This window comes from Colius striatus, chromosome 3, assembly GCF_028858725.1.
Source record: "Colius striatus isolate bColStr4 chromosome 3, bColStr4.1.hap1, whole genome shotgun sequence".
NCBI lineage: Eukaryota > Metazoa > Chordata > Aves > Coliiformes > Coliidae > Colius > Colius striatus.
Window position 1 is genome coordinate 838,909 of NC_084761.1, and position 13,976 is coordinate 852,884.

The 13,976-nt window shown below is 69.7% G+C and overlaps 2 protein-coding genes across 4 annotated transcripts; both read right to left on the reverse strand.

Annotated features, from left to right (window-relative positions):
• Nucleotides 1–212: 212 nt before the first annotated feature.
• Nucleotides 213–1,226, reverse strand: LOC133625152 (myeloid-associated differentiation marker-like). The gene has a single exon (XM_061993193.1). It carries the CDS (start codon nucleotides 1,085–1,087, stop codon nucleotides 221–223), a length of 867 nt encoding a protein of 288 aa, XP_061849177.1. The 5' UTR covers nucleotides 1,088–1,226; the 3' UTR covers nucleotides 213–220.
• A 142-nt stretch (nucleotides 1,227–1,368) lies between these two features.
• SEPTIN12 (septin 12) lies at nucleotides 1,369–13,692 on the reverse strand. 3 transcript variants are annotated; one of them, XM_061993190.1, is made up of 13 exons: nucleotides 13,573–13,692; nucleotides 11,085–11,199; nucleotides 10,346–11,054; nucleotides 7,199–7,238; nucleotides 4,666–4,887; nucleotides 3,977–4,105; nucleotides 3,790–3,871; nucleotides 3,546–3,683; nucleotides 2,794–2,911; nucleotides 2,614–2,709; nucleotides 2,425–2,521; nucleotides 2,210–2,261; nucleotides 1,369–2,113 (listed from the first exon to the last, which is right to left on the reverse strand). In XM_061993190.1, the coding sequence occupies exons 1-13, from the start codon at nucleotides 13,625–13,627 to the stop codon at nucleotides 1,969–1,971; spliced, it is 1,998 nt and encodes a 665-aa protein (XP_061849174.1). In that variant the 5' UTR covers nucleotides 13,628–13,692; the 3' UTR covers nucleotides 1,369–1,968. The 3 variants fall into 3 exon arrangements, with proteins under 3 accessions (XP_061849174.1, XP_061849175.1, XP_061849176.1); XM_061993191.1 differs by lacking the exons at nucleotides 7,199–7,238; nucleotides 11,085–11,199; nucleotides 13,573–13,692 and having other exon boundaries at nucleotides 4,666–4,875; nucleotides 10,315–10,394; XM_061993192.1 differs by lacking the exons at nucleotides 7,199–7,238; nucleotides 10,346–11,054; nucleotides 11,085–11,199; nucleotides 13,573–13,692 and adding an exon at nucleotides 8,038–8,246 and having other exon boundaries at nucleotides 4,666–4,875.
• Nucleotides 13,693–13,976: the final 284 nt, after the last annotated feature.

Below are 13,976 nucleotides of genomic sequence, written 5' to 3' on the forward strand. Positions count from 1 at the left end.
AAAGCCTGCCCCGGCTCCAGGGTTTGGGGAGCACCCTGAGCCCACCCCCCAAGCACAGCCCCCATCTGCCCACCCCCCCCAACTCCCCGTCCCATGGGGGATCTCAGTGGGGAGAAGGAGCTTTCCGAGGCCATGGCCTCTTCCTCAGCTCTGCCTGGAGCCCTGGGCTGGCAGCGGTCCCCAGCCACATCCCACCCCTCCCAGAGCCCCCCCCCAGCCCTTAGGCAGGTGCCCTGATGAAAACCATCCTGGTGGAGTAGATCAGGTCCACGGCGTAGGCAATGAGGTTGAAGATGGTGAGGAAGGTGATGCCCAGGTGCTTGTCCCACGAGCAGCCCTTGCCGCAGCCCTCGGGCCGGCTCCTCCCTCGGAAGCTGTAGAGGGGCCAGAGCACCGTGGCCGTGATGTACATGAGCAGGGCCAGGGCGCTGTAGGCCACCAGCACCTTCTCCAGCGGGCAGGGCATGTAGGACAGGCAGCGGCCGATGGTGGAGATGATGATGAGGAGGGTGACGATGAAGCAGATGGAGTAGACAGCCACGCACCACTGCAGGCCGGGTGCCCAGCTGTAGGTATCCAGCAAGGAGAAGATGAGACAAGCCACGTAAGCTTCAAAGACCTTGAGGAGCCCGGGCACGGTGGAGAGGAAGCTGCTGACGTCCCCGGGCTTGGCGCGGGTGAGCCCCACCTCGAGGGCATAGGCGAGGAAGCAGAGGCAGGAGAAGGTGGTGGCCACGGCCTGCCGGGCACACTTGCTGCCGCTGCAGGGGCTGCTGATGAAGATGGAGGGGAAGACCACCGAGGCTGTGAAGACCATCAGGGCAGCCAGCATGGAGAAAGCCGAGGTGAAGTCGTCCCAGGAGAACGGCAGCTTGGGGTAGAGCTCCAGCAGCTCCAGCAGCAGCACCAGCAGCGTCACGACGAAGCAGAAGCACCACGAGAACATGCACCACGTCCCGTAGGGCCCCCCGAAGTCCCTGGTGGAGGCCACCAAGCTGAAGGCGACGCAGGACGCCACGACGGCGCAGAGCCGGGCGATGCCCACCCAGGAGCTCACGGCGCCGCGGTTCACCGTCACCACGGCCATGGCGCCGCCGGCACTGGGCGCTGCCGGCTGCCCGCGCTTATCTGGGTGCCGTGGACGGAGGGGTGGGGCGCGGGGCAGGCGGCCGCCGGCTCCCCCACACCGCCCGTGCCGCCGACCCCCCGGCTCTGCTGCCGCTGCTCGGCGCGGGCTGGCGGCACCGGCTCCGCGCGGCCGGGTGGATCATTAACGTGGGGCCGGTGCTCGCGGCGATGCCAAGCCCGCGGCGGGGCCGGGGGAGCGGGGAGGGGTGCGGGAGCCACCACGTGCCGTCGTCCTGGCGCCGTGCCACGGCCCTGCCCGCAGCGGGAGGCACAAAGGGGACGCTGCTGCACCCCGAGGGGAGCGGAACCCCGGCACCCTCATCCCCAGCGCTGCGCCGGGGCCGGCAGCCGGCGGGGTGCAGCCGGGGTGCCGCTGGCAGGGGGGTGCCCTAGAGGGGGGCAGCCGGGTGTTTCCCCCCCACACCCTGCCGGGCGGCACCTCCGGCGCCGATAAGCGGCTCAAAGTCCGTCCGCGGCAGCTGCCGTCAGCGGGCAGGGCCGGTGGGGTGACCGTGGGGAGGGCACCTGCCCCCTGCCCGCCCCGGCCACGCCGCGCCCCAGCAGGGCAGCGGCACCCCGGCGGCACCGGGGGGGCGGCACCCCACAGCCTCTGCAGCCAGAGCCAGGCAGGAAGGTGGTGGCACAGCAGGAGGAGGAGGGCCCGGCAGGAGGGTGAGGATGGTGAAGGCTGAAGGCTCGGGGTTGACCGTTAATGCTGTGCAGGGTCTGGGATGGAGGAGGTCTGTGCCCACGCGGGTGAGGGGCCGGGGGGAGCTCAAGCCAGGGCACTCGTGGGGGGCTCCTCACCCCGGGCAGGACCCAGGGGACGGGCACAGCAGCTCAGGGGCCGCCGCTGCCCTCGGCCTTGGGGGGCAGCCCGTTGGGGGGGCTGAGCGCCGGGCGCTGGCTCTGGCGCAGCCGCCGCACGCGGTAGCTCTCGTAATGCACGTTGTGGGTGATGTCCTTCAGGTCCTGCAGGTGCGACCTGCCCGGGGGCGGGCACAGGGGAGGGAGGGCGTCAGATCACCGTGTCCCTGCCCTGCTGCCCACCCCCCTCGCCCCCAGCCCGGCCCCCGCTCACCGGATCAGCAGGTCCCGCAGGAGGGGGAACTCGCAGTGCGCCGGGTTCTCCACTGCAAGGCAAGGCAGGGCGGGCAGGGGGCTGGCACCCCGGCACAGCTCCTCACCCCCATCCTCACCCCACCCCCCGGCACCCACCCACGCAGGGATGCGCCCACGGGTGCTGCTCCTCGCACCCATCAGCCCCCGCCAGCTCGCTCCTGGGGCTCTGCTCACCTTCGACGATGCCCCACTTGGTCTTGCGGCCCAGCACCCTCTTGCCGTTCACCTGGTGCTCCTGGTCTGCGCCCACCACGGCATAGGGGATCTTCTCCTGTGGCACACGGGCACGTGCTCAGCCCAGGGTGCTGCCAGGCTGCCCCCCAGGGGCTGGCATCCCCCCTGCTCCCGACATCCCTCCCTCACCCGAATGCTGTCGTTCAGAGCTCTGTCATCCGGGTCCTGGTCGAAGTCCTCCTGCGGGTACACGCTGATGGCGTGAGCCTTCAGGTCCTCCTGGATCTGCGGGAGGTGGGTCCTGAGCTGGAGCTGGGGGTGGCACTGGGGCACCCCACAAGCTCCTCGGGGAACCTGCTGGAGTCTCACCCTCTGCTTGAACTCTGCCCGTTCCTCCAGGGTGAGCGTGTCGGCTTTGGCGATCACCGGCACCACGTTGACGATCTTACTGAGCCGCCGCATGAACTCCAGGTCAAGTGGGCGCAGCCTGCCAAGGGCCACCAGCACCCCAGGGTGATCCCACCACCAGCACCCTGGGGTGACCCCATCACCAGCACCCTGACCCCGCCACCAGCACCCCAGAGTGATACCACCACCAGCACCCTGGGGTGACTCCATCACCAGCACCCTGACCCCACCACCAGCACCCTGGGGTGACCCCACCACCAGCATCCCAGGGTGATCCCACTGCCAGCACCCCTGGGTGACCTCCCCACCATGACCCCAGGTTGATTCTCACCACCAGCACCCCAGGGTGACCCCACCACCATCATCCTGGGGTGACCTCAGCAGCAGCACCCTGATGCCACCAGCAGCACCCCTGGGTGACCTCCCCACCATGACCCCAGGTTGACTCCCACCACCATCACCCCAGGATGGCCCACACCACCACCCCAAGTTGGCAGCATCATGCCAGAGTGACCCCAGCACCAGCACCCCAAGGTGATCCCCATCATCACCCTGGGGGTGACACCACCACCTGCACCCCAGAGTGACCCCTACCACCAAGACCCCCAAGATGGTACCACTACCAACACCCCAGAGTGACCCCCACCATCAGCCTGGGATGACCCCAGCACCAGGCAGGGAGCACCCCTGGGTGCTGTGGGGCAGGAACTCACCAGTGACCTGTGGGGGGGACGAAGTAGACGCAGCCGTGGACGCGGGTGTCGGGGATGTTCCTCTTGCGGGTGATGAGGATCTCCTCCCGCAGGTACCTCTCGTACTGCTCGTTGATGTACTTGATGATGGGGTCCCAGCTGAGGATGAGGAGTCGGGGGGGGTGGTGAGGGCAGCATCTGAGCTCAGCCCCCACCCTAAAGTGCCACCCCCCAAGCTGGGATGCTGCACCCCGCCGTGTCCTACCAGTTCTCGTTGTTGATCTGGTCCCCAAACCCTGGCGTGTCCGTCACCGTCAGCTTCATCTTCACACCCTTCTCCTCGATGACTGAGGGGCATGGAGTGTGGCTCAGTGGGGACACCCCCAGCCCTCCCCCAGCCCCCTGCCCCTCTGCAGGCCCCGTGGGACACAGCCCTGGGGCGCTGGGCTCACCGTGGGTGACGGTCTGGAGCTGCAGCGTCTGGGGGATGCGCTGGGGCTGGCCGGGCTGCCAGGCTTTGCGGCTCACCTTGGACTTGAACAGGGTGTTCACCATGGTGGACTTGCCCAGCCCGCTCTGCCCTGCGAGGATGCTGCAGCTCTGCTTTGTGTCCCCCCCTTTCCCCACGATCAAACCATCCCCAAACCTCGGTGTCCATCCCAGAGCATCCCTGGGGCTGGCAGAGCTCTGGTAATCCCCCCAAGAAATGGACTCCCCAGCACCCTGTGGGAGCATCCCAAGGGCTGGCTGAGCTCAGCCACCATCACTCTTACAGGCTACAAGGTGTTACTCCAATTTAGTGCTGTTTAAATCCCTCTAAACCCTCTGGAAGAGTCCCCTCCTTCTGGAATCATCCTCCTCCCCCTGAAATCATCTCCTCCACCTGGAAGCATCCTCCTCCCCTAAGAGTATTCCCTCCTCCTGAAAACATCCCCCTCCCCCTGAAAGCATCCCCTCCCCCTGGAATCATCCCCCTCCCCCTGCAATCATCCGCTCCACCTGGAAGCATCCTCCTCCCCTAAGAGTATCCCCTCCTCCTGAAAACATCCCCCTCCCTCTGCGAGCGTCCCCTCCCCCTGGGAGCATCCCCCTCCCGCAGCACAGCAGCCCCAGTGCCGGGCTCCCCGTGCCCTGCGCTCACCCACAACCATGATGTTGAACTCGAAGCCCATCTTCATGGTTTTGATTTTCATCTGGTCGAGCACAGCATCGATCCCCACGTAACCGAAGAGCTGACACCCCTCCGGGCCGGGCACCGCGCTGCGGGGCACCTTCTCCTCCTCCTCCTCCTCCTCCTCCCGCGGCACAGCCGGCGGCTCCATGCTGAGCTCCTGGGGCTCCAGGCTGCTCCCTGCGCGGGGTGGGGGGCAACGGTGCGTGAGCCCGGACCCCCCCCGTCCGCCAGCGGCGTTGCCCCAGCAGCAGCCGCCCCGGCGGACGCAGCCCCGGCACATTCCTGGCAGCGGCCGAGGCTCGGCATAGCAACGGCCACGCCGGCCGCGGCGGGCAGGGGAGGGACGGAGAGGGGCCGGGCTGGCACTGCCGGGGGCGGCCGTGCCATGGCGACCCCCGCCCGGCCCCCGCGGCGGCGCTCCAGGGGTCTGCGCCGGGCACCGCGCCCTGCCCGCAGCAGCCGGGGGCTCTGAGCCACCGCACACCGTACCCGGGCATCACCCCCGCCGCGGCCAGGGGCACCCATGGGACCCCCCGCGCCCGCCCCAGCCCTTTGCGCAGCAGCCTGGGGGGCCCTGAGTCCTTCCTCCTCCTCCTCCTCCTCCTCCTCCTCCTCCTCCTCCTCCTCCTCCTCCTCCTCCTGCTGCTGCTGCCGCCGGGCCCGGCCATTGTTCGGGTCCTACCTCGGCGCCGCGGTGCCCCGGCTCAGCACCCCGCTACAGCCTGGGGGTGCCCCTGGGTGCCAGCGGCATCCTCGCCGCCCATCAGCGCCGCAGCCCGGCCCCCTCCCCTCCGCCAGCCCCCGGCTGTCACCGAACGCGGCTCTGGCAAGGCGGCAGCTCCCACTCATGAGCAGCATGGCAACATCCCTCCCTCCCTGCCTGCCTGCCTCCCTCCTCCCCACACAGCCCCCTCCCCGCCGCAGCACAGCCCCTGCGCAGCCTCCCGGTTGCCCGGTGGGGTGGGGAAGGTGCCCACCTGGCACACGGCACCGCTCAGCCTCCAGCCAGCCCGGTGTGGACGGGGACCCCGGCACAGGGATGCTCCCCCCAACCCCACGGCACCCGTCACCCCCCTGGGTGGCTGTGGTGGCACCAAAGGGGAGTGGGAGCACTCAGCCGTGGGTACCATCCCGGGACCCCCACACGACTGTGCCGTGCCCCTCGAGCAGCCCCCGTGCCCAGCTGCCCCATGGCACAGGGGGTGGGGTGAGGGGTGGTGTGGTCGTGCTGCCCACCCCACTATCACTGTGTCCATCCTGCTCTCACTGTGCCCACTCTGCTCTCACAGTGCCCACTCCATTGTCACTCTGCCCACCCTGCTCTCACAGTGCCCACCCTGCTGTCACAGTGCCCACCCCACCATCACTGTGCCCATTCCACTGCCACTGTGCCCATTCCACTGCCACTGTGCCACCCTGCTCTCACAGTGCCCACCCCACTGTCACTGTGCCCACTCCATTGTCACTGTGCCCACCCTGCTCTCACAGTGCCCACCCTGCTGTCACAGTGCCCACCCCACCATCACTGTGCCCATTCCACTGCCACTGTGCCACCCTGCTCTCACAGTGCCCACCCCACCATCATTGTGCCCATCCCACTGTCACTGTGCCCACCCTGCTCTCACAGTGCCCACCCCACCATCACTGTGCCCATCCCACTGTCACTGTGCCCACCCTGCTCTCACAGTGCCCACCCCACTGTCACTGTGCCCACCCCACCATCACTGTGCCCATCCCACTGTCACTGTGCCCATCCCACTGTCACTGTGCCCACCCTGCTCTCACAGTGCCCACCCCACTGTCACTGTGCCCATCCCACTGTCAGTGCCCACCCCACCATCACTGTGCCCACCCTGCTCTCACAGTGCCCACCCCTCCGTGTCCCCCCACGCCACAGCCTCCCCGCTGCCCACGTCCGTGCCAGCAGCTCTTGGCACTGGGAAGCTCAAGCAGCTTGCCCATGGCCAAGGGGCTGAGCCACCCTGCCGAGGGCTGGGGACCAGGGGGACACAGAGACCACCAGCCCAAGCCAGCCGGGGGTACCAGGACAGGATGCAGCCAGACACCCCCGTTGCCATGGCAGCAGCATCCCGGCCCGGGGCCGGCAGCCTGTGCCAGGGGTGGGTGCCAGCCCTCCCCTCGCAGGGCTGGTTGTGGATGCCCAGTGAAGGCGCCAGGGCTGGGGACAGCGGTGCCATGTGCCAGCCCTCTCCCTCCCCCTCTGCCCCTGCGGGTCGGGGTGTTCCCAGATGCAGCAAACCTGCCTGGGACATCTGGGGACAGCGGTGGCAGCGGGATGTGAGGAGTGGGACCCCCTCGGTGCCCACCTGGGTTTGTCACTGCCCCTGGGGGCCACCAGCTCTGCCCTCACCCCCACCCCCTGCTCCCTGCCAGCCCGGGACAGAGCCAGGACCCAGTGACGCAGCCGCTGCCAGAGCCAGCTGGGGTGGCCGGGCACTGTGGGCAGGGGGCAGGTGGGGTGGGGGTCTGCACCCCCAGCTCCCCGGGCTGCAGCACCCATCTCCCGCTGCCTCGAGCCGCTGGCAGCACCGAGCAGACCCCAGTGGCCGGCAGCAGGAGCGGTGGGTGCTGGTGGGGGGCACGGGCAGCGATGGGTGCCGTGCCCCCGTGTCCCTGACCTCGCTGCCCAACAGTCCTGGGGGCTGTGGCCAGGGCTCAAGTGGCCACGCAGAAGCTCTCGGGCATCACCATTAGCTCCGGGGCTAATGGCTCCTGCAGCCAGACCTGTTCCAGGCCTCATTACAGATGCTCTTATTTTCCAGGCAGGGACGTGTAATCCCGGGTCCATGGTCTCTCCTCCATGGGTTTAATTACTGATGCGGGGCTAATTGGGCAGTTCCCTGGGGAAGCCTGTAATAAGGCTGCAGGGAGCTGGGAGAGGCCGAGCTGGGACAGCAGCTCCTGGTCCCGGCGCTCACCACGGCACCGAACCGGGCGCCGGACGGGGAGAGCGCGGCTCCGGGCACGGTGGGCACGGGGGAGCTGACCCTCGGGGGTGGAGGGTTTGGGGGATGCAGAGGGGGAAATCACCCAGGGTGCTGGCCAGGAGCTGGGTGCAGCTCCACCTGCCCAGCCCAGAGGCACCCGGAGATGCCGACCCCTGTCCCGGTGCTGCCCCCCTCCCCACGGCTGCCCCGGCGCCGGCCTCCCTCCGGCTGCGGCAGCCACGGCACAGGGCGGCTGTTGGGGAGCAGAAGCAGAAGTGGACTGTGTTGGGAAAGCCTGAGCCCTGCAGCACCCTCTGCCCACGGCAGACGGGGCCCAGGGGGACTCATCCTGCCCCAGTGCCGGCACCCCCCTGCCCGCTGCCATCCCTACCTGGGCGAGCCGGCCGGAGCCGCGGCTGCTGTCACCGAGAGCTGGTCACCGGGGCCAAATGGCTCCTGGGGTGCAAGGCAGGGAGGGTGGCTGCAGCCCACGGCTCCTCCTCCGCTGCTCCTCCTCCTCCTCGCCCCAGGGCCCTGCGTGGGCGACCCGGGCTCCCAGAGCCTCTCTGGCCGGGGAAGTGAAAGCCTGGGGCCGGCGTGACGCTTCTCCCCACGGGGCCGGCACCCAGCGTGCCACGGCCACCCACGGGGGCCACGGGCTGGGGGCTGCGCTGGCCTCCCGGGAGAGGAAACGGCGCGTCCCCACCTCTTCCTGGCGCAGAAACCGCTGTGCCCGGGCGAGAGGCTGCCAGTCCCGTGCCATCTGCGCGGCAGCCGGCGCCCGCACGCTGCCCGCCAGCTCCCGCCCCGCTCTGCAGCCTGGGCACACGGCGCTCGGGCATCCTGCCATCGCCTCGAGTACCCTCCTCCCGTGTCCCCATCACCCCGCCGGGACTTTGAGCCCCACTGCCTCGTGCCCCCGTCACCCCAGCTTGGGCCTGGGCACAATTCCCGTGTCCTTGTCGCTTTGGCTCAGCCCCTGGCACCGTTTCCTTGTGTCCTTGTGGCTTCAGCTTGGTCCTGAGCATCGTCCCTCGGTGTCCTCAGCATCCCACCTCAGTCCTGAGCATCATTCTCCCGTGTCCCCATCACCCCAAGCACCATTCCCTTCTGTCTCCATCACCCCTATTAGATCCTGAGCACTATCTCCCTGCATCCTCATCACCCCAAGCACCATTCCCTTGTGTCCTCATCACCCTTTTTCAGTCCTAAGCACAAGCCCCCAGCTCCCCACTCCTCTGGCTCAGTCCTGAGCACTGTCCCCTCATGTCCCCATCATCCCAGCTCAGCCCTGAGTACCATCCTCCCATGTCCTCATCACCCCAAGCACCAATCCCTTGCATCTCCATCACCCCTGAGCACTGTTCCCCTATGTCCCTACCACCATGGCTCAGTCCTGAGCACTGTCCCTTTGTGTCCCCATCACCCCAAGCACCATTCCCTTGTGTCCTCATCACCCCTATTCAGTCCTAAGCACAACCCCCCCAACTCCCCACCCCTCTGGCTCAGTCCTGAGCACTGTCCCCTCATGTCCCCATCACCCTGGCTCAGCCCTGAGCACCATCCTCCCACGTCCTCATCACCCCAAGCACCATTCCCTTATGTCCCCACCCCCCTTACTTGCTCCCCCACACCCCTATCCCCCCATTCTGTGCTGAGCACCATCCTGCCGCGTGCCCAGGGCCAGGCTGTGCCAGGCGGGTGCCAGGGGCAGTGGTGGTGCAGCCGTGTCGGCTGTGCCGTGCCGGGCCAGGGGCATTGCTGGGGGATGATTCACCGAGCCCGCAGCACACGGACGGCTGCTGCTGCCGCTGCTGCCGCCTTTGCCTTTGCCTTTTTGCCGGCGTCAGTACTTAGGGCCGGCGACGGCGGCTCTCCCGACACCCCAGCGAGACGGGCAATGAGCCCCGAGCACCTAAACAGGCAGCACCAGTGGCCGGATCCCGGCCAGCCCGGCGCCCTCCAGCCGCCCACAGAGCGCCGGCGGGGAAGGGGGACGCCGGGGGGTCCCCCAGCTCGTGCTCAGACCGGCATCACCCCCAGCCCCCCCAACCACCTCCTCCTGCCCCCACGGGAAGGGAGCCGCAGGACGTGTCCCCGTGCCAGCGCCAGGACTGCCGGGAGGGGAGGGGAGCTCTGGATGCGGGACAAGCCCGTGGCACGTGCGGGGCCCGCGGCCGCCGCGGCACAATGTGTCCCGACCTGTCTCCCCGCGCCGGGGAAAAACAATCAGCGCCGGGGCGGCGCGGGCGGCTCGCCAGGAACCCCGGGGCAGCGGGGCCGGGACAGCCGCCAGCACCACGCTGGGCGTCGTGCCACGTAGCATCCCCCCCGTGCCACACGGCATCCCCCCCGTGCCACGCAGCAACCCCCCCGTGCCACGCAGCAACCCCCCTGTGCCACGCGGCATCCCCCCCGTGCCACACAGCAACCCCCCCGTGCCACGCAGCAACCCCCCTGTGCCACACGGCATCCCCTCCGTGCCATGCGGCATCCCCCCTGGTGCCACACAAACCCCCCTCCATGCACCACACACGGCCCCCCAGCACCGTGTCCCCAGTGTCGCCGTCACCCCGCAGCACCACGCTGCCTGGCACCGGCTCCCTGGCGTGTTTTGGCCACGCTGAGCCCGCCACAGCAGGGAGAGGGGGAGAGGAGAGGGTCCTACCGTGCTCCGGCGTCACCGCAGCCTCGCCAACAGCCACCGTCATGGCACAGGGTCCCCGCCGTCCTGCCAGCCCGGCGCAGGGGGGGCTCCTCCTGGCTCCCCCCGGCGTGCCCAGGGCTGGCAGCAGCACCAGCCCCCCCAGGAAGGCTGGCTGGGAGCTCACTTGCACCGTCTGCGGCTGCGACACCAGCTTGAAGGGGGCGGCCTGGGGGGCCGGGGCAGAGTTGCTCCGCAGCTGCGGCCGGAGCAGGGCACAGGGGGCTGCGTCCCACCCCCCCGACAGCCCCTTGGGGCCAGGGCACGGGGCTGGGGAGGAGCAGGGCTGGGGGGCACAATGCTGGGGCTTGGGGCTCTGGGTGCCCCAAGGCGGGGGCTCTGCCGGGGGGGTCCCCGTGGCCGGCTCCTCGGCGATGTGCAGGTCCAGCGCCGGCAGGGAGCCGTGGCCGGCCGTGACCCCGCGCAGGGGATGCTCCGGCTCCGCCGGGAACACGCTGCCGTGGGACGGCACCTTCCTCAGCCCGGGGCCTGGGGCCGGGGGGGTGCCGGGGGGCTGGGGGGGCCCGGTGGGCGCGGGGCTCTCCAGGCTGGAGGACGAGCTGCGCAGGCTCTCGCCGTCGCTGCCCGGCCCCGCACCGAAGCCGTGGTGGCTCTGGAAGGAGGCGGCGCGGGTGATGCCGGAGCCGGCGGGGCCGTTGGCTCGGGGGGTGCAGCGGCCGTGCAGCACAGGGCTGGCAGCGGGGCTGGCACTGGCAGTGGGGCCCGAGGGGGACGAGGGGCTGGGCTGCAGGGGCCGGCGGCTCTCGGCGATGCTCGGTGGCAGCGGGGACGCTGGGGGGGAGCTGCGCGCCTCGTCCCCATCCTCCGCCTCAAACGACTTCTTGAGCGCTGGGCACAGAGACAGAGAGAGGGAATGGCATCAGAGTGGCACCTGGTGGTACTCACGGACAGGCACTCGCCCGGCTCTGCCCCCTCCCCAGACACTCCCATGGCCCGTGGCCCCCGTGCTGTTGCAGCACCCCGAGGTGCCCCACACAAGCTGGGGCTTTCCCATCCCCCGTGGGAAACCATCCCAGCACTGGCTGCCTCCTGGTGCTGCTGCATTGTTCCCTGTGGTTTATCAGTCCTTGTTCCCCGTGGTCTATCATCCTTCCCTGTGGTTTATCAGTACCTGTTCCCTGTGGTTTATCAGTCCCTGTTCCCTGTGGTTTATCCCTGCTCCCCGTGGTTTATCAATCCCTCTTCCCTATGGTTTATGAGTCATTGTTCCCTGTGGTTTATCATCCTTCCCTGTGGTTTATCATCCCTCTCCCCAAGGTTTATCATCCTTCCCCATGGTTTATCATCCCTGTCCCCGTGGTTTATCATCCCTGTCCCCATGGTTTATCCCTGCCCCATGGTTTATCATCCCTGTCCCCATGGTTTATCATCCCTGTCCCCATGGTTTATCCCTGCCCCGTGGTTTATCCCTGTCCCCATGGTTTATCATCCCTGTCCCCGTGGTTTATCCCTGCCCCATGGTTTATCCCTGTCCCCATGGTTTATCATCCCTGTCCCCGTGGTTTATCCCTGCCCCACGGTTTATCCCTGTCCCCGTGGTTTACCGGTGCCGCCAGCCGCCGCCGCAGCTCCCCAGGCCGCACACTGCCTGCTTTATTCCCCCTGTAAGGGATCCAGCCCCGAGTAACCCGATCCTGTCCCCCTGCACCCACCTAAACAGCTCTGTGGGAAGGGCTCTGCCCCCGTCTGAACGTTAACCCTGAAGCCTACTGAGGGCTGCAGCCGCCCCTCCCACAGGCACCAGAGCCCCCCTGTGGCCGTGCCCCCCTCACAGACCCCCTGCCCGCCCCCCCCCGGCACCGCAGCGGGGCTGAGCAGCCGGGATCCCCGCGGGTGGGAAGCGCTTTGTGGTGCAGCCCCCTCCTCCGTCGCGGACCCCCCGGGTGCCCGGCTCCCGCAGGTGCCGGCAGAGGCTTCCTGCTGCCCAGAGCCCCGCGGGTACCAGGCGGCGGGTGGGCGGTTGCCTCCGGCGGGGGGGATGGCGGGGAGGGGCCGTGCTGTGCCATTTCATCCCCCCCCGGCACGGGCATCAGCCTCCCCCGGGATGCCCTCACCCTCCTCTTCCTCAGCCACGGTGCCGGCAGCGCTGGGGCAGTGCTGGGGGGTCCCGTCCCCGCGTCCCGCCCCCAGCTGAGCTCCGTGCCCGGGGCTGGGCAGGGGTCAGGGGCCGGGGCACGGCCCCCGCTAATCGCAGCTCTCCTCGGGGCAGGTATTTGTGCTGCTGCTCCTGCCCTGCTCCGCAGCCCGCCGGGGCCCGTGGGGCCACTGCCCCCCTCCCTCCATCCATCTCACTGCCTCAGCTCTCCAAAACGCCTCCTTTTCACCCCAAACCTGCCCCGGCCTCTGACCCAGAGCTCACACCGCGCCCGGAGTGATGGGCAGAGCTGGAGGGGATGCAGGGGAAGGTGGGAGGGCGGCAGGGGGACGGGGAAGAGTTCTGGGGGTACTGAGAGGGGTGTGGGGGGGCCGGGGGTCAGCCCGGCAGCGGCGGGGTTAAGGTGCCCGGGGTGGGTGCACACATTCCTCCCCGGCGAGGGCAGCAGCAGCCCCGGGCTCGGGTTTCGCCGCCCCCCGCCCCCCGGGCAGCGGCCGCGGACAATCGCGGGCGGGAGGGAGGCAAACCCGGCCCGGGTCCATCCAACCACCCCCGTCTGCAGCCCCCGGCCCGCGGGAGGGTGGGGGGCAGCTGAGCCGCGGGTCGGGGCGCGCACACGCGGGGAGCGCGCACACGCACACGCGCGGGCTGTGCACCCACGCGGGCTTCTTCCACTCCAACGGTGCGCCCCCCCGACAGCACCCACGACCCCCCTGCGCAGCCCCCGGGGGGTGGGGAAAGCAGCCCCCCCCCAGCCCACACGCAGCCCCCGTGGGGTGTCCCCTCCCCCCCCAAAATCCAGCCTCGGGCAGGGGAGAAGCGCAGCCCCCCCCGTGCCCAGATTGGGGAGGGGGGCGGTGTGCATCCAATCCACGCGCAGCCCCCCACGATGCGCAGCACATGGGGGCAATCCCCCCGCCCCCCCCTCCCCTGACCCCGCAGCTGGGGGGGCGCAGCCCATCCCCTCCATGGGGCTCAGCCCCAGCAGCATCCCCGGCCCCGAGCGGGGGTCGCAGCCCCCGGGGGAGGTGTGGGGGGGTCACCCGCGGAGGCTGGGCAGGGGAGGGCAGGGGAGGGCAGAGGAAGGGGGGATTGAGGTCTCGCACCTTCGAAGTCGGAGAGGATCCCGTCCAGGTGCTCTTTGACGGAGATTCGGGCCATGCCGGGGCGGGGGGCGCCGGCCGCTGCCGCCCACCCGGGGCAGCCGCATGGAGCGGAGCGGAGCCGCGGCTCAGCCCGGCTCGGGACGGGACGGGACGGCGCCGGCTGCCCTCGGCGGGGAGGGGAAGGAGGAGGGAACCGGCGCGGGGGAGAGGAGGGAGGGAGGGACGGAGGGAGGGGAGGGGGGAGGTCCCGCCCCGGACCGACCCCCGGAGCTCCACCGCCCCCGGCCCCGCCGCTCTGATTCCCCATCACACCCCGTCGGGGCCCAAGGCTGGGGGATCCCGGGCAGGCTGGGGGGCCCCGGGCAGGCTGGGGGGTCCCGGGCAGGCTGGGGGGGCCCCGGGCA